The sequence below is a fragment of the Neovison vison genome, chromosome 13 (genome assembly GCF_020171115.1).
Source record: "Neovison vison isolate M4711 chromosome 13, ASM_NN_V1, whole genome shotgun sequence".
NCBI lineage: Eukaryota > Metazoa > Chordata > Mammalia > Carnivora > Mustelidae > Neogale > Neogale vison.
In genome coordinates, this window is record NC_058103.1 from 4,048,345 (window position 1) to 4,070,971 (window position 22,627).

Sequence of the window (22,627 nt, forward strand, 5' to 3'; positions counted from 1 at the left end):
CACCGAAAGCAGTTCTCTGAAGTATGCAGGCAGGACAACTGACCATCAGTTAATTGGATACAGAGAATTACAACTCCGATCAAGATTAAATGCCAAAAAATGTTTAAGATGAGGATTCGGATACACGTTTACATGTAACCGACACACAACATCCAGAAGGATTCGGATACACGTTTACATGTAACCGACACACAACATCCAGAAGGATTCGGATACACGTTTACATGTAACCGACACACAACATCCAGAAGGATTCGGATACACGTTTACATGTAACCGACACACAACATCCAGAAGTAAAGAGCACACGATTCGAGCTACTGACATTGTGTTGTTTGAATTAGAAAAGTCCACCAGAAAGGAAGTGAGGCCTGAGGACGTCAGTCTGTGAAGGCCTCATCTGGAAAATACAAGACGCACAGGAGAAAGGAGTGCTTTAGGGGAGGAGGCAGGGGTCTGGGACAAGGAGGTAAGGGTTTCCGAGCATCCTAAATGCAACTTGGCCTAAGATACAAACTCCAGTCAACCTTTAAGATTAGGCCCTTTTCAGTGTAATGTCACTTGTGACTGACTTCACTGCAAAGAGGAAAAGTGCCTGGATTTATTAGAGTTCGAAAGAACCCTTCCTCACTGGACAGCCACGCGAGTTTTCTAAGGCAAAGCATTTCTCCTAAGAACAAAGTGACATGCTTTTGTCCTCAGGGATCCTAGACGAACAGGAATCCAAGCACTTTCCTTTCAATTCCCTTGAAAATAAGAAATTTAATCAAACGCGTATCTACTGTGAAGTCACCTCTAGACGCAGCATGGGGCTCGGACTCAGGGTCCCGAGATCAAGAGTCGCATGCTCCCCTCAGAGCCGGCCAGGCGCCCCGTAACGCATCTTTAAATTAAGGAATCTGTAGACTCAGGAAGGTACAGAGGGGTCGAGGACCCCGGCAAGTGACTGTCATACCCTGACCACGGACCCGAGAGTTCTGGGTTCCGGTAGGAATGGGCGGCCCGGTAAAATTACAAAACCTCCATGTTTCCACCTTCTACGGAACGATCTCAAGAGCGAGCACAGGAAGGTCGGCGACGCTTTCTAAAGTAAAATGTTTCCCTGGGACCAGGTGTCAAGCGTGAAGAAACAGAAAGCCACGTTTCTGGCGGCCTGGCGCGGCAGGAGTGGCCGAGGCTCTAGGCAGACCGTGAGAGGTTTCGTTCGGCCTCGCACTCAGGTGCGCTCGGGAGATGGGTTCCGGCGCCCGTAGAACAAGCACAGAGTTTCTCTCCTGCCGGCCTGGGGGTGCCGAGGGCCTCTGAGAGCCCCTGGGACAGTCCCAGGCACGCGGCAGGTGCTCCTGGCAGCAGGGAGGTGCGGGAGACCACACTTAGGAGTCTACGGCACATACGTGTATCTGGTATGACGTAACGAGGTTGGCTCGGGACATCAGAGCCCCGCAGAGAGCGATCGGATACTAAAAACCTGTAAAAAGTGTATGTTTCTAAGACTGCTCTCATGTCAATCTTTCCCTTAAGTAAATAAAAAATGCCTCACACTTGCTGTGAATACCAACACACACTGTGCACTGAGTGTGCGCGCATGTCTGGACCGGTACGCGGTGAAGCCGGCAGAGAAGCCAGGAGGCGGACTCGGGGGGCTCAGGCCAGGGAGAAGTTTAGATTTGCAAATAAAACAAATGTTTAAAGTGGCTATATTCACACATGGATTTTTTTGTTTTTGTTTTTCTTTAGATTTTTAAAAAAAGATACAAGAAAGTGGACCAAGGTGGGAAGGGAGGCTCCGTGTCCGGGGCTGACTTTACCACCCGTGGTGCAGGCACGGGACCCAGACAGCACCCTGTCACCGAGCCCTAAGAGACACGCTCACGTTACCAGCAGGCGGACTTTAATTTGGACTTCTCTTTTTCTTGGGGCGGGGGTGGGGAGAAAAAAGTACAGAAGCTTGGTAAAAATAGGGCCAGGGTCACACCCAGCCCGCGGTATAGACTTCCTTGGCCAGTGGCTTCTAAGTTTTTTGGTGTCAGGACCCACGTACGCTCTGGAAGTCCACAGGGCCTAGAGAGCTTGGATTATGTGGGTTACAGCTGCTGACTCTGACCAGATTAGAGAACGCTTATAAAATGAAAAAATATATAAAAATATGTAAGTATATATTTTTTAAGAAAAAGAGGGAGAAAGAGACAGGAGGGGACAGGGTAGAGGGAGAGGGCTAGATGAATCCCAAGCAGGCTCCGCGTTCACCATGGCGTCCGAGGCGGGGCTTGATCTCACAACCCTGAGACCATGACCTGAGCTGAAATCAAGAGTTGGACGCTTAACTGACTGAGCCACCCAGGGACCCTCGGAACGTTTAAAATAGTCACTAACTCATGTAAAGCAGTCCGAACAGGCTCATTTTGTGTGAACCTAACTATTATGAAAACAATCCCTCCCCCAAATCAGCAAAAAGACAGCCCAGGGCGCCTGGGTGGCTCAGTCGTTAAGCGTCTGCCTTCAGCTCAGGTAATGATTCCAGTGTCCTGGGATCGAGCCCTGCATCGGGCTCCCTGCTCCACAGGAAGACTGCTTCTCCCTCTCCCGCTTCCCCTGCTTGTGTTCCCTCTCTCATGATTCTCTCTCTGCCAAATAAGTAATTAAAATCTTAAAAAAAAAAAAAAAAAAAAGACTGCCCAGTTTTACATTCCTGCATATCTGTTTCATACCCAACTTAACAGAGGACAGGCAGAGTTGCATTTCGGCATTTGTTTGAGATGCTGTTTTGGCTGAAGTTCATGAAGAAAAAAAAAGCCCATCCCCACACAGACATGTTTATTTGAAGGGAGGCATCTTGATGAGTTTTTTCAAAAAACTGTGGATCCTTCTCTTTGATTCTATGCCTACATTCAACAAGTGGTAGTTTCTTGAAAATCAGCTGCAGGACAGGAGCTGAAGCTACGCTGACGGGCATCTTACACCAGACCCCGCGCTGTGTCCTCGGCTTTGCTTGTCTCTTCCGCCTGTAACTGTTGGTGGCCTCATTTCCCGCGCACCGGGAACCCAGGTGGGGTCATGCAGACCTTCCACGGGGACACAGTGAGAAGCTCTACTTGCTGATATTGCCAGGACTGCTGCAGGAGCAGCCACTGAGCTCACGCTGGCAGGTACAAGCTTTCCAAAATTCAAATTTTTGCCCGCAAGCTTAAATTTTATTGTGGGCAACAAACAGTGTCCCTGTTGTTTCCTTTGAATTGCCTGACTCAGTTCATTACTTTTCAAGACAGTGTGTCTGCCTTTTTGTTCTTGCAAGTAAGAATGTCGATCCGGAAAAAAGGGGCTAGTTCAGCTTGTAACTCACACAACTGTTCAGTTTTGGAGATGAGCCCCTTGGCTCCAGCATGCCAGAGGGCTCAGCTCTGGTCCTGGTTGCAGGGTCCTGGGATCGAGCCCAGTGTCAGGCTTTCTGCTCAGCATGGTCTCCTTGTGGCTTCTCTCTCCGGCTCCCTCTGCCCCTCTCTCTCTCTCCCTCAAATAAATCAATCTTAAATTTAAAAAAAAATCTCAACACAAAAGAGGAATTCAACATATTTGGGATTTGACAACCAGACAGTAAACTTTCGGAAGTCAAATTTCCAGAGCATCAGAAGCCACACCTGCATTTAAATACAATGACAGGAGGCAGGGGCGCCTGGATGGTTCAGTGGGTTCAGCCTCTCCCTTCAGCTCAGGTCATGATCTCAGGGTCCTGGATTGGGCTCTTTGCTTGCTGGGGAGTGTGCTTCTCCTTCTACCTCTCCTGCTTCCCCTGCTTTGCAAGCATGTGTGCACTCTCTCTCTCAAATAAATAAAATCTTTAGGAAAAAAAATAAACACAACTACAGGGGAACAATAGGGAAGTCCCCCTGTTTGGGCCTCATCACAGATCATGTACCTCTGACTCTGAAAATAGCATTCTTCCTGAATGTTCTTGAAAGACCTTCTTCAAAAGCATTAACAACAGGGGGAGGGGAGGAACGTAAGCAAAGGCCCCGTCTCCGGTTTCACCCAGCAGACCTGACCCACGAGAGCGGCAGGACTGAGCACAGGGCCCAGCGAGGCCACTGGGGTGGTGCCTGCCACGGTCTTCCTTCTACACCAGGGCTAAGTGGGACACAGTCCACACTCCAGAATTCCTGACGACGCTCCTTTCTTCACCGTGCTGAACCGGCAAAGCCCACTGTGGGAGGAGAAAAGGCTTGCTGAGCGGGGGAGGGAGGGAGAACAGGCTTCAAGATGAACCAACAGAGGTAACACAGCGGAAGGGAAAAAAACTGTGGTTAGATGCTGGGCTCTGAAGTCCACGTAGCAAAGGGGTGACAAGTTGTGGGGAGCTCGCAAAGCTTCAGGCCCCATTTTAAGCACTTCTTAAGCGTTTTCTCCTTTTACCCTCATACAGGAGAGGCAGGGCACCTGATCCCCATTTCTAGGCACAGACTGAGCCAACTCGCCCAGGATGGCTCCGCTGGCTGGTGCAGGGGTGCGGGCTGGGGAGCTCGAAGCACCCCCACCTCTCCCGTTCAGAAGGAACCCTGGTTTTATCTGCAAGTGTGCCCGAAAGGCTGTTCTGCTTTAAAAGACCAATAAAAATGCCAATAAACATCAAAGAAGGTGTACACCCCCAAAACACCGTTTGGGGAGAAGGTGCTGCTGTCCGTGTGGCAACGTGCGGGCCCGGCTGTGCCCGCTGCCGCCCTCAGCGCTGGCCCACCCGGGACGGCCGAACCCTCACCCGATTATTTCACCAACAGCTGCCGATGTGTCAACAGCGTGATAAAGGCGAAAAGAGAAAAAGCCAAAACTCGAACACGAAGACCACTGCTTCAGGAAACAATTTCTGAATAACCGAATTTCCTTTGTACGTTTGTTCTGAAGCAGATCGCGCTCAGGGCACTTCCAACAGTCTGGAACAGCGGACGCCGCTGCAGAAGTCGAAGGAACCCTCGGATGCCCACATCCTTACATCCAACAGTGCTTCTTACTTTAGTGTATTTGCTTTACGGTAATTTTTCTCTGTATTATCTCGAGAAGCGGCAGAGCTCGCCACACCGCACTAAGTCACCCATCTTTGGTCCCTAAGAAGGAGGACCGTGCCGACAATGTCCTCACACCTTCCCCGCACCCAGAAAACGGACAGGTGATTCCCCAGCACCCCATGTCCTTCTGCACTCAACTTTCTCCAACTGCCCCCAAGATGTCTTGCACAGGTTTTTGTTTTATTTTTTTAGAACAAAGACCTGATACAGATTCACTTACTGTATTTGTTATGTCTCTTTATTTATTTATTTTTTTAAAAGAAGGGATTTTAGTTTATGAACAATTCAAGGGCCAAAAGCAAAACCAGATGTCACCGTGCTTTAATTCTCTGTCCTCACAGACTCCAGTGTCCTTCCAAGCTGGGAAGAAATGACTTCCTCTCAGTGTGTTAATGGGAGAAACGGATCACCTGGTTCTGGAGCTCTCCATGTCTCCACTGGCTTGGTGGTGCTGCTTCCGTCTGCTCGGGATGCGGGTTTGTCTGAAGCCAGGCCCAGCAGAATGGTTCCCTTGGCCCACCTTTCTAATCAGTTCCGCTGGACAGCCTCTTGTGAGCCTGCCAACTACTGTTTGACCCATCCAGTAACTAGCTAGAAAATACACCAAATCAACAGTAGCTGAACGGCCCCTTCAGAGAAACAGCTTCTTCTGTTCGATCCACCAACACTGGCGGACTGAGCTGCATTTACACTCTAGGGACGGTGCCAGAGGTCACGACTGTGACCTTCCTCGGGACGCTTGCGATTCGTGGAGGTGGCCAGCAAAGGAGGCCATAATCAACACCTGGCAGATGAGGGGGTGAAACGGGGCGCGGGGAAGGGGAGGGTCGCGCCAAGAAAGGACAGGTGCAGTGCAGCAAGCTCTCAGGGGGACGTGAGAGAAGTTCTAACTCCAGCCTCGAACACATCACACTCGGGGAAAGAGAAGGTGCAAGGGATGTGGAGGCTTTACAAACACCCAGCACCCTGACGTGGCGGGGAGGGGAGCGCGATCTTAGACTCCGACTCCTTCATTCTCTGTGGCCCTGGGCCAGGGGCTCCCCTGTTCTAGAACAGAGCAGGGATAATGCTTCACGATGCTGGACGGATTCAGTGAGGACACGGCCCTAACCTCACATGCCCCACCAGCGCTGACTCTCCTCCCAAACGGCCACGGGCAGCCGTTGGGGGACGTGTAGCGGTACGAGGGGCAGGGGCCCTGGCGGCCCTGGGGAAGGGAGATGTTGGCGTGTGTCTGGATGCTGGCAGGAACCAGTCTGCGTTCTGGAAAGCTCCTTACGCTCGGCAGGGTGCCTTCTGCTTAGAAGAGTGCCACTTTGCAACAGTTCACGATGTATGGAACCAGAAGCCAGGTGAGAAGGACAACGCGCCCCAACGGCCTGGCCTGCAAGGAGTCCGTCCTCATCCAAGGTTTAAACACACATGCCCTCTTCTTGGTTGTCAGGCTCGGGTCTTTATTTTTCTCCCATTCTTCATATTTTTGTGAAAAAGTTCTGGGAGTTTTAGTTTTTGCTGCAAGGCTGGAGACCTGATGGGAAAGCCCTTGGAAGACATTACCCCCAAGTTCAAGGGAGACTGATGACCAAAAGCCCGAGGACTTGATGCGAACACGCCCCACCCCAAGGGAGCTCTGTTACTTCGTTACCTTCCACACACCCTCGGGAAGACGAAAGAAATGATGTCATGTCCAGCATCGCTCTTGGTAAGCTTCAGAGGCAGATTTCTGGAAAGTTGCCCCAGGTGTACCACGCCAGATGCCAGTGGAGCAGAACTCTAGAGCTGATCCAAGGTGCTAGGCAGGGAGAGGCTCCCGGGTCTGGTCGCCCTGAAACGCTGGGAGAACGTGGATACCGCTGGGCACGGTCCTCACCGTGATCACATCAGGCAGGAAGGTGTGACGTCTGGCGGGCCACCTGCCTCGCACAGGTGTGAGGAAACCAACTTCCGGAGTTGGACTCAACATCCCAAGAAAGATGGGTTCCCACAAAAGGGATCATTTGCTCCTGAGCTCCCCATGGGGCCATGGCTACGTCTCAGTCCTTCAGAGACAGACTCCTCAGCGGAGCGAGTTTCCGAACAACTAGGACAAGATGCAAGCACTTAACATCTCTGGGGGCCGGAATCATGCCGCTGGGAAAGGGTCAAGAGCTCGCTCCTCTCGGGCCGTGAACATCTTTTTGGATTGGCTATTCCTGCTTTAAACCTGGCTCTGGAAGGAACACGTTTTACTACATGAACAGGCCGTTCAAAAACTCACAGAATGGTCTAGAACGGTCTAGAACGGTCGGCAGGCTGGGTCCCATGGGCCAGGTCTGGCGGGCTGCTTGTTTTTGTAAATAATGCTTTACTGGGACACAGGCAGGCCTGTTCATTTACTTACCGCCCATGCCTGCTTTCACAGCCAAAAAGACTGATTTACAGGCACCCCTCGTTTCACTTGCCTCACAGATACTGTGTTTTTCACAAACTGAAGGTCTGCGGCGACCCTGCATCAGGCAGGTCTGTGGGCGCCGTTTTTCCAACAGCATTTTGCTCCCTTTGCGTCTCTGGGTCCCAGCTGGGTCATCCTCGCCGCGTAACAAACTCGCTTGTCATGATTACGTCTGTGACGGTGATGTCAGTGACGACAGCTTTCGGGGGGCTCCGGCGACGGTTAGCACTTTTCAGCAATGAAGCATTTTTAAATGAAGGTAAGTGTGCGCTGTTTTTGTCTGACACTAAATGAGCTGGAGCAGGGTGTGACGTGACTTCTAGAGACACTGGGAAACCAAAACCTTCACTAGACTTGATTTATGGTGACATGAGCTTTCCTGCGGGGGCCTGGAACAGAACCTGCGCCCTCTCCGAGGTACGCCAGCCCTTCTCTGAACAAGTGTTGACCCCCGCCTAGACCCACGCTGTCACCACAGTGGCCACAGACACAACTGTCTATTGAAACTGTAAATAACTCTCATGAAATAAAATCCCAAATCCAGTTTCTGAGTTGCACTGGCCACATTTTAAGAGCTCTGTGGTCAGATGTGGCCAGGGCTACCGCCACAGCCAGCACGGAGAACGCTGCCACCAACCCTGGCAGTTCTCTTGGACGGCGCCGGAAGATCAGGATACAAGTCATGGAGCTAAATTTACAGCCCCCAAGTTCAGGTGACGCTCTCTCCTACTACAGACAGAAAAGTTTATGTAGATTTCAACAGTGTGTTCCTCGCAAGCCTGAATTTTATTAGGAGATGCTAATTCACCATAATGATGGCAAACTCTAGATTATTTAATAGAAGAGAACCACCCCGCCCACTGGGACAACCGAACTGATTGGATTGATTTATTTACCTGGGCCACCCACCTCGCAGGGGGCTGTCAAGTCGGAACACTGGGCCACAGGGCTTGCTTCCCATTGTGAGTTAGGGACCTGCCAGGCACTGCGTGGAAGGGGAACTGGCAGATACATGTAAAATAAAGAAGTGGCACCCTGGGCACACAAATGTCATACACACGAGGGGCCACGCATAGTGGCAAAAGGTTCTACAAACTGCCAAAATTCCTATTTTAACGTAAGTTTTTTTGGTGTGTGTGTGTGTTTTGCTGGCTAGGTTTGGATTTTGGCTGACCACGTGCAGGCTGTGTGACCTTGCAAGGTCATTTTCCCTTCTGTGTGGAAGACCCTTCTCCCTGAATGGAACCCTGGCACCCTGGAGAGGGAGGCAGCACTCAGCGGCGCCCCCTCCTGGCTCCCTCTCCCCAGCCTCCTCACATCAGCCCCGCGTCCCTCGGGCATGGGGGGGGGGGCGCCCGTGTGGGTCTCTCCACAAAACTACTGGCTCTGGGGTGGCGCTGCACCCCTCAGTCCTGATTACTGACCCTCGGCACTGGATGTATACAGGAGAGCGGCCGCCTGCATGTTCAACGCATCAAGAATGGAAAAACTGATAGAAGTAAAACGAATCTTGCCAAACTGCACACTGACATGTTCCTCTAAAAACTGCTTATGAGTAAACAGAGAGTTCTTCAAGTTTTGAAATTAGAAATTATTCCCGTTTCAATTAAAAGTTAGTTTTCAGTCCCTACAGGTTACCCGCTCTTAAAAATGTAAGTCTCTGGGGCGCCTGGGCGGCCTTCAGCTCAGGTCATGATCCTGGAGGCCTGGGATCGAGTCCTGCATGGCTCCCTGCTCAGCAGGACGCCTGCTTCTCCTTCTGCCCCTTCTCCCTCTCATGTTCTCTCTCTCTCATTTTCTCTCTCAAGTAAATAAATAAAAATCTTAAAACAAAACAAAACTTAAATCTCTTTCGGGTTAATACACTCCACAACTTAATCCCTCCACAGTTCGCAGCAACACTGACTCAACCAAAGGCAAAAAACCCAACCTGTGTACAATAAAGTCTTGGAATAAAAGAACAAGTGTGCTATAAATAATAGTCTCTAAAACCAAATAATTCCATTTCAGAAGATACTCAGTTCAAAAGATGACCAGTGACCAGTGCCTTAAGTGGCACTGATTTTAGTAGTAAAATCAGGAAAAAACCTCATGAACCAGAATAAATACCTATTTATAAGGTATCTTAAAATTATAAAAATTTATTTCATATGTAATAAAATGATCTTATGGCTAACTGGTTGGTATTTAAGAACTAAGTTAAACCTAAGCACAATTACATTTTGCTTTTACCCATTTGGTTCCTGACATTAAAATATCTTAAATGCTGTCTGCGGTCAACACTGGCTCTTCCCCCGGCACACACAGTAAAACAGCGAATGCGTAGCCCAACCTACAAGTTGGTCACGGTGAGTATTAATTTTCACCAGCTTTATTAAGAGGGTTTGGAGAGAAAAGCAACACCCATTTTATTCCAACAGACTGAGTATTCGAGCGGTTTATCTTCCCGGGATACACCCTAGGACCTGAAAAATCTTGTCGGGCATTTTAGCGACACGGACTATTAGTCACCTGGAAACGGCGCCCCCGCCCTTCTTTAACCCCGACCGTGGAGGAGACTCTGACAGTGACAACTGGGTTGTCAGGGCGTAGCTGTGACATTATACATTTTAAAGTGATCTGATAAAGCTTAACGTCCATTTTCTGTCTCTCCCAATGATGAACAAAAAAATGTATGTCACCTTAACATGTGTTTTAAAATGCCAACTAAGTATACCCAGACACTTACATTTTAATACAATTATTATTAAAGACCACGGTCATTGTGTTCTTCAGCTCAATTCTGAACCCGAATTTTGTATGAACTACAAGAAGCAAGTGAGACCTACGTACGCATTGAAAACTTGTTGCCATTTTAAATTTCAGAGTCCGGTGTCCATACAGAACCTATTTAAATGCCAAATACGTCCTAGTCTTCCAGAACCCGCTCACATCGCAGACATTACCACCCACAATAGATTTCCGAATCTCAAAGCTCGGGCATGTTCCTCTTTGAGGCTCCCCAGGCAGCATGAAAACAACCCCCTTTAAAGGAAGTTCTCTTCCGATCATTTCTGCCTATTTCCTGAAGGCGATCCCTCTTCCTTACGGAGCTGTGACCCCGGTGAGACGTTCCCCGCGCTGAGCGACCCAGATGTAACAGAAACTCCGCGGACAGACAACTTGGCCGGGCGCTGCCCGCCTGCCCGCCTCTCCTTCCCACCTCCACCCAATACCTTCCCCGGGCAGTGACTTCACATCCTTTGACATCAGCACGGCTCCGAAAGGGGGATGGGAGAGCGAGCAGAAAGCAGAAAAACCAGCTTTGAACTATGCGTGCAAGGCCTCTGTCCAGACTCCGATTCGGCGAGTCGTTCGTAAAATGCCAGCCCGCGGTGACACAGCCCACCTCCGCGGGCTCAGTGCGCAACGCAGCCGCACGGCCCTGCCGGCCAGGACTTCCTGCTCCTCTTATCTGAAGCACAATAGCCATTTATTAACTAACCACAGAAGGTTCCGATTCGGCGAAACCCACAGGAACTCACCTCGAATGTGGAGAAGGGCCACGGGCTGGAAAGGCCCGTTGGAGTTGGCCGCGTCCACCACCATCCTGCTGCCCGCCTTATTACATGTCCACATCTAGACTCCAGCGGGAAAGGCGATGGACTCCTTAAGGCAAGAAACCAGCCTCCATTTTAGTTTAAAAAAAAAGACAAACTGAAGCTCTGCAGCTGGAGGGAACTGGCTGCCCCGTGATGTCAGCAGGCATGGGGCTCGCTGATTGGCCAGAAGCTGCAACTTAAAATGACACTAAAAAAACTGCAAATGGAGAGAGAGCGCCCTGCTCGGCTGTCAGTGCGCGCGGCCGGCGGCCGGCTGCCGGCTCCCGCAGGCTTCGCTCCCCGCTAACTTCCAGCCCGAGAGCCCCTCTCCAGTGGTGCAGGGCTGAGGCCGGGGACATCCCCTCCCCCCAGCCGGCCCTACCCCGGATGGGGAGCGGCCGCCGACAAGCGTGTGCCAGCCGCAGGGACTCCACCGCCGGCGCCCACCCCCCCCAAACTCAGGGGCGCCCCGCTCCCGCCTGGCTGCTGGCGGCTCCAGGTTCCAGGTGCTCCAACATCTGACCCGGAGTTAGCACGCGGGCAACCCAGGTTCGTGGTGTTTAGGCAAGCCCAAGTCGCTGGTGGGGACTCGGGCTCAGCCACCCTGTTGCCCAGTTATGAGCTGATCCTCAAACGCTGCCCTCCCCCAGGGATCTGGTGTTTTTATTGGAAAGATTCAGTTAAAAAATTACACGGGAAATGAAAGCTTCCTTAAATCGAGGAGCTAGAAAGCGCTACAGATTAAAGGCAGTTAAAAGCGAGCTATAAAATGAAATGCACTGTTTACTTTTTATCTTAAAGATGGCAACACATTAGATACTTTGAAGTTGATAGAAATTTTCTTTAAGTTTAAAGTCTCTGAAACAGGCTCTTTCCCTTCTTTTTTAATGGGGATAACTTTATTAAGATTTTATTTATTTATTTGACACAGAGAGACATAGTGAGAGAGGGAGCACAAGGAGGGGGAGTGGGAGAGGGAGAAGCAGGCTTCCCGCTGAGCAGGGAGCCCAATGTGGGGCTAGATCCCAGGACCCCGGGATCATCACCTGAGCTGAAGGCTGACGTTTAACGACTGAACCACCCAGTTGTTGGGTGGCTAAAATTAGCCTATGGGGCTAAATTTAAAAGCTTTATTTGGATCTTTCTTATCTCCAGGAAGGAGTTAATGTAAAAAGCTGTGCCAAGGAGACAGCATTTCTGGAGGATGAGGAGGGGATCAAAGAGATGACCCCCAGCGAAAAGAAGTCTCCCTGCTAGTTAAAGCGAACTTCAGAGAAAGTCTCTGGCAGGCACAGTGGGAAACGGATTCCTCACTTCTTGGCACACACAGACACTGTGTCCAAACCACATCTCTGCTCAGGCATTTTCCTATGGCTCCCCGACCTGAACTCCACTGCCAAAGCCCCCTGCTTCCCACACCTCCTTCCCCATAGTAAGAAACACCCGAGACGCAAGGAGGTTGGTGATGACGCCTGCGGGCTGGCACGCCCCACATTTCCAGGAGGGTGTGAACCACTACAACGGCCCAGGGTGTTCAGTAAGGCCCCGGAGCCAGTGTGCTCAATACTGACCACGAAAACAAATTCGTAAGAGTGAACCAAATCCCACCCGGGGCCTCCCTGTGCCGCTGGGTTCCAGAGCTGGTCACACAGTTATTTCTAATAAGCAGTAGGGGCCAGTCCTTCGCCACCTGTACATACTTGGCCTCACACCTCTGCAAGTGGAACATGAACTGCCCGTGCTCTCAGGCAGCTCATGTGACTTTAAGTTCTGGCTGCTGACCCACTGGGTCTGTCCGACAGCGGGAAGGACGGCGCTCCGGGGACCGCCACCACCTTCTCACCAGGGAGCGATGCCCAGTTAACTCAGACGTGTGTGTGACTGGAAGGAGGGGTGCACAGGGGGCTGAGGAAGGGGTCTGGGGCAGGTGCTTCCTGCAGATCTGTACTTTTAACAGAGAGACCTGTCCTCAAATGATCTGGTATTTCACAGGCGATGAGAAGGGGACTGTGCCTGTCCCAAGACAGTGCTGATGAGCTAAAATGAAGAGATGAGGGGGAAAGATTCCTAGGATCTTTACGTAAAACATACAGATTCGAAGTCAATGAACAAGTGAAGAGGTTTCTTGATGTATTTTTCCTAATGATCTCAGATCAAAGGATCTCAACTTTATTAGTGATTCCCCCCCATTCTCTTTTGAAGCCTTGTGCATAGAAAGTAGTTCTTGAAAGAACTTAAGGACTAGGGGCGCCTGGGTGCCTCAGTGGGTTAAGCCTCTGCCTTCAACTCAGGTCATGGTCTCAGGGTCCTGGGATCGAGCTCCGCATCGGGCTCTCTGCTCGGCGGGGAGCCTGCTTCCCCGCTCTCTCTGCCTGCCTCTCTGCCTACTTGTCATCTGTCTGTCAAGAAAAGAAATAAAATCTTTAAAAAAAAATAACTTAAGAACTGTGATCTAGATATCATGATGAAATACACCCTGAGGGGCACCCTCTCTCTCCCTCTGACTCTCTCTCCCTCTGTCAAATAAATAAATAAAATATTAAAAAAAAAAGAAAGAAAGAAATACACCCTGAACATAAATAAGCAAAGAAACAAATGAGTACTACGGAGTACTATGAAGTAATACAGAGTAATATGGAGAGAGGAAAAAACACTGGAACAGAGATACACAGAAGACAGGCTCCTGGTCTGGAAGGGTAAATACTATGAATATATTGGTGTTCATTTTCCCCCAAACTGATTTCCAGGTTTAGAGCAATTGCAGTCAAAATTTGGTTGGGTCTCTTTTGCTTTTTTCTTGACAAAACAGTTCTAAAGTTCCCCTGGAAATAAAAAGCAAGAGAATGAGATTACTTGTGAGTAAGGCTAGTCCTACCCACTGGGAAGCTTGTGAGTTCAGGCCGGTGTAATGAGAGGCTACGAAGCAGGTCAGATCGGTGAGACGAAGCCGCAGGCCCCACGCCCCAGCAGGAAACGTGTGTACCCAAGTGCATTATTATGACAAAGGATGACTCTCAAATCAGTGGGAAGGGGAAGATTAGTAAGATAACTGGTTGGAGATATGGGGACAAGCCAATTTAAGTCTTTGCACCAATATAAAATCTGAGATGTGTTCAATAAAAAACCAAACGCAAGCCCCCCAACCCCCCAAATCCCTACAGCTTTGAGAAGGGAAGTGAGTATCAAGAGACGAAGACATTTACAGACAACAGGCAAACCCTTCATGCGCGCTGCTCACACTGAAGAAATGTACACATTTCTGGATGTTCCTTCCCTCAAGACCAGAGGAAAGACAGATGTTGCTTATAAAAAACAGGGCTTAGGAGTGACTGGGTGGCTCAGTCAAGCATCTAGCTTCAGCTCAGGTCATGATCCCAGGGTCCTGGGATAGAGCCCCATATCGGGCTCCCTGCTTGGCAGGAGCCTGCTTCTCTCTCTCTCTCTCTCTGCTGCACCTCCTGCTTGTGATCTCTCTATGTCAAATAAATAAAACCTATTAAAACAAACAAACAAAAAACAGGGCCTCAATGTTGATTCAGTTCACGCAAGTGCTATAACTCTTTCTTTTTATATATGAAAAAGTATTTTTCTGCCTCTCAAATCAGCAATAATTTCAACAAATGACAGTCACCCCCGCTGTAAAGGCGTGCTGTGACCCTGCCAACAAATCTGTACGTTGTCTGGATCCTTTCGGAATTAAAATTATCTGGCAAAGTGGATCAAGATTCTTTAAGTAATTTTACTCCTGGGAGTCTATTCTAGAAATGTTTCTATTCTAGAAATGTAGTAGTAGAATGTGCGTCACATTTTAATATTTTAAAAATCGTGCTAAAATATACACTATATAAAATTCGCCGTCTTAACCACTTGTCAGCATAGAGCTCAGGGGTATTAAGTCCGTCTATAATGTCATGCAGCTGCTGCCGCTGTCCGCCCACAGAACTCTCCTCATCCTGTAAAACCAACGTCCCATCCCCATGAAACACTAATGCCCCATCCCCCCTCCGGCCCTCCAGCCTCGGCCACCTCCTCCCTTCCCCCCTGACCCCCGTTCTACTTCTATCTCTGTAGATCTGACCACTCCAGGGACCCATCCAAGGGGAATCAGGTGGTGTTTGTCCTGGGACCGGCTTACTTCCCTCGGTGAAACGCCCTCGAGGTCTGTCCCTGTCCTAGCAGGGGTCAGCACCTCCTTCCTTCGTAAGGCTGCACAGACCACGTGCTGTCCCATTCATCCACAGATGGCCCTTCAGGCCGCCTCTGCCTCCGGCTACTGTGAATAACAGGGGTGTGCCGGCGTCTATTTTTGGCCCCTCCTTCCAACTCCTTGGGGTGCACCCCAGAAGCGGAATCGCTGGGACATATGGCATTTCTATGTTTAACTCTCGGAGGAGCTGCCGAGCTTCCCCACAGCAGCAACAGCACTTTCACTCCCACCAACAGCGCACAGGGCTCCAATTTCTGCACATCCTTACCAACACTGGTTGTTTTCTGTTTTCTGTTTTTTCTTTGTTTTCCCTTTGATAGTAGCCACACTAATGGATATGAAGTAGTATCTCACTGTGATTTTGTTTAGCATTTTCCTAACAGTCAGTGATGTTGATCATGTTTTCCTGTGCTTACTGGCCGTGTGTATGTCTTCTTTGGAAAAGTGTCTCTTTGAGTCCTTTGCTCATTTCTGAGTCTGGTTTTCTTGTCATTGAGTTGTAGGAGTTCTTTACAGATTCTGGATATTAATTCCTTCTCAGACAAACGACTCCTATTTCCCCCATTCTCTGGATTGCCTTTTTACCTTGTTGATTGTGTTTTTCGGTGACAGGAATTTTAAGCTTTCATGTCAACCAATTTAACCGTTTTTGTTGCCTGTGGTTTTGGCGTTGTCATTTTGAAGAAATCAGTAGCAAATTCAGTGCCATGAAGCTTTTCCTCTGATGGCTTGTAATCTCAGCTTTTATATTTAAGTCGTTGATCTACACTGAATAACTTTTTTTAGAAGAAGATTTTATGTATTTGAGAGATTGCGAGTGGGGGAGGGGCAGAGGAGAGGGAGAGAGAATGTCAAGCAGTCTGGGCCGAGCACAGACCCTGATGCGGGGCTCGATCCCATGACCCCGAGAGCCGAAACCAAGAGTCAGATACTCACCCAGCTGAGCCACCCAGGTGCCCTGAACTACTCTCTGTGTATGGCGTGAGGCAGGGGTCCAACTTCATTCTTCTGCATGTGGACATCTGGTTCCACCTGGCCCATTTGTTCAAAAGACCATCCTTCCCCCACTGAGTGGGTGGCATCCTTGCTGAAAACCATGTGACGGGTTTATTTCCGGGTTTATTGTCTCACACAGTTTTGATTACTGTGGCTTTGCAGGAAGTTTTAATATCAGGAAATATAAGACCTCCAAGTGTGGTGTTCTTTTCCAAAGCTGCTTTGGTCATCTGGGGTCCCTGGAGATTCCATGTGAATTTTAGGATGGATTTTTCCACGTCTGGGAAAAAACACTGCTAGGATTTTGATAAGGGTCACAATGAATGTGTGGATCTCTTTAGGCAGTACGGACATCCTGGCAGTTTTGTCTTCCAGTCCACGAACACAGGTGTCTGTCCGGTGACAGGCGTGGTCTTCAGTGTCTTGAAGCAGTGTTCCTAATTTCAGTGTACAAGTCTTCTACCTCCTTGGTTAATTCCTTGTATTTTTTTCCCTAGTGCAGCACATTTTTATTGATGATTGTAAAATACTAGAAACCACTTCAATGTCAAAGGGATTATCCCACACAATGAAATATTACACATCCATCAAAAATCTTATATATAAGTATTTAAAATGAAAATCACTGGAAGGGGCAGTGTGTAAGTTTTCAGAAATAGTATGATCAAAAAAAAAAAAAAACACTTCCCAAATATCAGCTGTGGAGTGTTATGGCAATGGGTGCTTTTTCTTCCTGAAACTTCTGTGTATTTTTCAGTATTGCTAAAATAAGCCTATAATACTTGGACAAAAATGACAAGTAACAGTTTTTAAAAAGACACAGAGATGAAGTGAGCAGGGAGGAAGCCTCAGTGAACGTGGCCTGCTGGGCGCAGGCGAAGAACTGAGAATGGGCTGTGATGGGAAGTTTGACGCCCAAGGTGTGCCATTGGGATGCGTCCCCAAGGTTATGTAGGTAAAAACACGCAAACAAAAATGGGCCTAAATTGGGCAAGACAGTAGAGGATGCAGACTCCCTGTCTCAAAGAATCAGTCACGGACTAGTTCGTTTTTACCACCATATCTGCCCACTTCGCTGTGAATCTGGACCCTCACTGAAGCCACCAGGTCCCACTGGTTCCCGGAGCAGTGTCTTCACCGACGGCACAAGCCCTCTCTGGTGCTCCTAGAAGAGCCTCCCACCGTAGCCAGGCCCTGTTGCCGGGCTGTGAGTTCCTGCCACCTGGAGTGGCCTGGGATGGTTCTAGTCACCGGAGAAGTGGGGTGTATGTCCTCTTCCAGCTCCTGGCTTGGGAGGACGTGCAATGTTCTGTGTAACCCAACTGGGCTCCAGCCCTCCTGGGGCAGCCCTGCCCCTTGCCCTTCCCCCCGCGGCAGCTGCCCCACCAAGGGCCTGAGCCAATGCCGAGGGAGGAATGGCATCTTGTGGGCTCACGGCGGTTTGCCTTCCAGAACAGAGGGTGGGCACGCAAGCCCCTGTGCTCCATGTGCGCCCCCATCAAAGACGCACGTGCTGATGAGTGATGGGCATCCACGTAACTAACGAATCACTGAACATAAAATCAAAAACTGATGGTGGACCACACAGTGGCTAAATGAACGTCAGAAGAAAAAAAATATGTAAAGGCAGGCATCTTTGTGCTGTACCAAAGTACAGGCTTAAAAAGGAACTACTCAGGGTGCCTGGGTGGCTCAGTGGGTTAAGCCTCTGCTTTCAGCTCAGGTCATGATCTCAGGGGCCTGGGATCGAGTCCCGCATCGGGCTCTCTGCTCCCCCCCACCCCCGCCTGCCTCTCTGCCTACTTGTGATCTCTCTCTCTCTGTCAAACAAATAAAAAAATAAAATCTCAAAAAAAAAGAAAAAGGAATTACTCTTTATTCCCTGGTCCCTCTATCACTTTGATTTGGTCTTTATTTAAAAGGAAACTGGCTGTAAATACAGCTCACTGATTTGATTTCTGATTTAGCATTTCGGAATAAAACTGTACAGTTTTCATGTTTCAGTTTAGCCCAAGGTTTTATTTTTCTTCTCCCAGGCAACTTCGTTGGCAAATTAAATGTGCTCATATCTTAGGGAAAAGTTTTGTAGTTCCTTTCTTTAAAAGAAAGTCGCGTGTGAGCCCTGCGCACTGTGGTGTTGTCCCAGCAAAGCATGGCCGTTGTACGGGCTGGCACGATATTTGAATTTATTTTTCTGAACTGGAAACTGTAGGAGCCCGGATGACGTCCCTTTGGTAGGGTGAGAGAGCTCACCTAAAACGTTTGGCTTCACTTAGAGTTTAAAATAGACTTTTTCCTGAGGCAGATCAAAGATATCTAGCATTCAGGTTGCCAGGGAATGTCTGCTTGCCAAAAAGCAAGGACAAAAGGGACAGTGCTGGTTGCCCCATGGATCTGTGTGAGTCCTGTGAGTGGAAAGCGTGGCCGGGCTGGTGCCCAGGGAAGGCCAGCGGGGTGAGTGGCGGAGACCGGGCAGGACTCACCCCAAGGGCTTGCTGTCATTCCCCCACAGCTGGACTGGAAAGCAGGGCAAGGGCTCCCAGCCCCTCCTGGTGCTGGGAAGGCATCGCACAAGGTGTACCTAGTCCACACGACCTACCCGACGGCTCGCACGCCAGCTGCCGGTAACAAGCCTCCTTCTCCCCGAGATGGAGGGAGCGGTGAGCCCGGGCTGGTTCCGCACACAAGTGGATGCCAGGGCGGTTCTCTGGAGGCTGAAGGGAGTGTGGAAGAAGCAGGCAGAGGGACCCAAGGGCTTTCCAGTCCTCCCATAAAGTGTGTCTCCAGCGTCCTTGGCAGATGCTGGACCGGGCACCCAGACAGACAGGCAGACAGCTCTGCCCTGGGGGACGCGTCCCGCAAGAGTAAGGCGTGCGGAGCGCTCTGCACCTGCGTGTCCATGGACGGACGAATGGGCACACACGGCGGTCCAGCCACACCCTGGAGTAGTGCTAAGCCTTAAAAAGGAAGACGTCCTGTCACCGGCTACAACACAGGTGATCCTTGAGGACACAAAGCTAAGAGAGAGAAAAGCCAGAGCCAGCAGGACACATTCTGGATGATTCCGCCTCCTGGAGGAGTCGAAATCACAGAGACAGAAAGGAGAATGGCAGTTGCGGGGGTGGGGGAGGGGGGGGGGGGGGCGGGTACGGCAGGGGCAGGGTTCAGCTGCGGACAGTGACCAGACGGTGGTGACGGGCGCACAGCACCGAGAATGTACTCACTGCCCGTGAAACGGACACTGATGCGTGGTTAGAATGCATGTATTAGAATGTATTTTACCACAATTAGGAAAAAAGATGAAGCAGAGCGGAGAGGAGAGCCGGGTGTCTAGGGCCACGAGGGGCTGGACAGAGGCTGGGACCATCCGAGACACAGCGCGTGTGCGGTGATGAGCGGGACGTGGGGTACAATGAGAAATCAGGGGGGTGTGCAGAGGGCCTGAGCCCACATCAGATGTGAGACCACAGCTAGTTGGAGGCAAACTCCCAAGTTCTGCCCCGAGGCGGCTGGCAGAGGCCAGAGACAGACTGTCCCTTGCAGTAAAAGCCACCTCTGTGGCTGCAAGAGAGCAGACAGGATAGTGTCACAGAAGGACCAGCTGGCTGACACAGCACCGGCTCTCGGTCACGCACACTGGGGGCCCTGGAGGCAGCTCTGTTGCCCAGCTGCTGAGAACAGAGCCAAGAGGAGCCTGAGTTGGAAGAGGGCCGCGGATCTGGGTCTGGGGCCACCTCTGGTCACTGTCATCGTCCTGGCCACCTCCCCCTGCTCCGGACAACCCAGGTGTTCAGGAAGTACTTGCTGTACCCCGGCACCTGCCTCACCATGCCTGGGGCCATCTCCTCTGTTGCCCTGGGCAGCCAGGAGCAGACAGGACCGCTGAGAGCAGTCTCTCGGCCCGCCGGAGTAAGGACAGGCGCTCTGGAAACTTCTCCCACTGCACCGTTACAATTCTGCAACTAAAGGCCAAGAGGCAAAGCTCCTGTAAACTCATGTACAGTTTGTCTTCAGGCAGGAAAAGTGACCCGTGTGTATGGCCAGACTTTCAACGGTACCAGAAAACGAACTGCTCTGAAAAGGGTCATGACCATAAAACCAGGCCATGTAATTCTCCCAACAATAACGCAGCAACTTCTTTCATAAAATCCCAAGTGCTTAGCGACTCCAACTTGCTGTCCCAAGGTCTCTGGCTCACTGCTGTTCGTCCTCACTGCTCTTCGTGACCCGACTTCTCCCGGGCTCTTCTTTCCCACAGGAACTGCAGACAAGCCGCAGGCCGCACGTCACCCAGGACATCTCCCTTCGTCTGGCATCGACCAAACATGGTGCGCACAGGGACTCATTCAGGGAATTCGCTGAGTGAAAAGGGCCCAAAGACTACACTCAGCCTCCCTGCTAACGGGATGAAAATAGGAAATGCTACTTTGCCTTAACTGATGACTCAGATTTTAAATAACCCCAGTGTGGCAAAGGTGCGATGGGACAGGCATCTCATCCAGTCAGGGGGAGCGCGTCTGGTGCCACCTCCTGGGACAGCACCTGGGCAGTCTCTACAAAGGGATTTTGAAAACACACAGGCTTTGGACCAGTACTTCCCTCCTCTGAGTCCAGCTTAAGGAACCGTTCAAAGACACGAACAAAGGCAAAATATTTACATTACAGCATGATCTATCCTGGCTGAAAACTGAGGACCATCACAGAATGGAGTGACACGGTTGTTTGAAAAACCCTGCTTCTGTTTCCACTCAAGTCAGGAACAACACACACACGCCTGCTTGTACCACCGCCTACGACAGCTTACTGAAATTTTCACTCAGTTCAGGGGGAAGACACTGGCAGGATTCTCAGAACAAGGGTGTGAGGTTATCATTACGTGCAGATCTCATTAGACACCTGGGACATCCGAAAGAACCAACTGAAAACTACCGTCAACAGCAAGATAAGTCAGTGGGAAAGCAGGATGCGAAAGCGAGACACAGAAATCAGCCGCCTTCGTATAAATGATCCCCTACTCAGAAGACACAAGAACAACCACAGTAAGAGTATCAGGGCATAAAACTTAGTAAGAATTGTGCAAAACCCACATGATGGATACTTTAAGAACATCCCGGATGAAATGAAAGTGGACTTGGCACAGCCCATTCTTAGGCCAGAGGACTCAAACAATTCTAAAGATGCCACCCCCCCCCGCCCCCGGACATTTAACACATGTGACAGATCCTGATAAAAACACTACGACTTTTTCTGCAATGAAGGGAGTCACTTCAAAGTTCCTACTGTTTGTGATGGTATCAGTATTATTGCTGTGAATTATTTTAATAGGATATAGCAATAATTCTGTCAATGATCTTCAAAACCAAGATTTTCAGTGTAAAAGAAAAAACTGAAGACTCAAGAAACACATGAAAACACCATGACGTTAAGGCTGAACTGAAAAGTCCATATGAACGTAGCATTCCTATCTATATAGGCTCATATCCCACCTCCCTCCGTCGACAGCACCTAAAAGCATCATCGGTTCGATAGCAACAAGCACTTCTACTCCCCTCCCCAGATTTTGGTCTCTAAAGTCAGTCCTCACTGAAAGGAATTGGGGCTCTCTGAAAGTGGCCGATTCTAAGTCTGGGGCAAAGAAGGTATCAAATGAGACTAGGGAACATCTTACTATGTCAGAAATCAAGGAATCAAAATTAAATGTGTCCCTGTCAAAAAATACACACGTATCAACCCAAAGACTACCCAGTGGTTAAAATTTTGTATCCCTACATCGTAAGAATGATGATTTTAGCAAGCTGAAGCATGCTGAAATCAAATAAAAATATCCAAGTCCATACTGCTATTCAAAAAAAAAAAAAAAAAGAAAGAAAGAAAGAAAGAAAAGAAAAGAAAATCAGAAAAACCTTTAGTTTCCACCATCTGAGGGAAAGTGTAAGTAAAAGGCAGAGTGTCAAGCCTATCCTGACGTTCAGGAGGAGCTGTATGTCAAGCCAAGTGTCTCTAGCCGCTGAGAAACAGCTCTGCTGTCAGAAGAATGCCAGCTTAACTGAGGACTCTCTAGCAAGGCTGCTGAGTCAAGTGAGGGCTCCGCCATGGGTACACGGTGCTGGCGTGGCGCTGGTGGGGACAGGCCAGCAGGAGCCACAGCCTACCTTGCAGATCACTACCTGTGCTTTTAGCCAGCTCAGCGGCAGAGGGAAGGGTCAGGGTCTAAAGGGGAGATCAATCCACCACCAACACCCTAACAGTCCGTCCACTGGATGAATATCCCGCACTAATGTCTCCTGGGTTCTACAGCACCGTGTCTGATGTACTCCACCCAGAAAAGGTTTCTGTTTCCCGGAACTACAAGGAATAA

General features: G+C 49.8%; 1 protein-coding gene across 7 annotated transcripts in view; it reads right to left on the reverse strand.

The window, feature by feature from the left end:
• Positions 1-22,627, reverse strand: part of PPP2R5C (protein phosphatase 2 regulatory subunit B'gamma) — a 129,327-nt gene that overhangs the window by 89,189 nt on the left and 17,511 nt on the right. For 2 of the 7 annotated variants that reach the window (XM_044230438.1, XM_044230437.1), the window contains exon 1: positions 11,010-11,211. The exons of the other annotated variants lie outside the window; for them this stretch is intronic. In XM_044230438.1, the coding sequence (XP_044086373.1) occupies positions 11,010-11,103 (94 nt within the window). In that variant the 5' untranslated portion in view covers positions 11,104-11,211. Of the gene's footprint in view, positions 1-11,009; positions 11,212-22,627 lie in introns of those variants that run through there. 7 annotated transcript variants of the gene reach the window in all.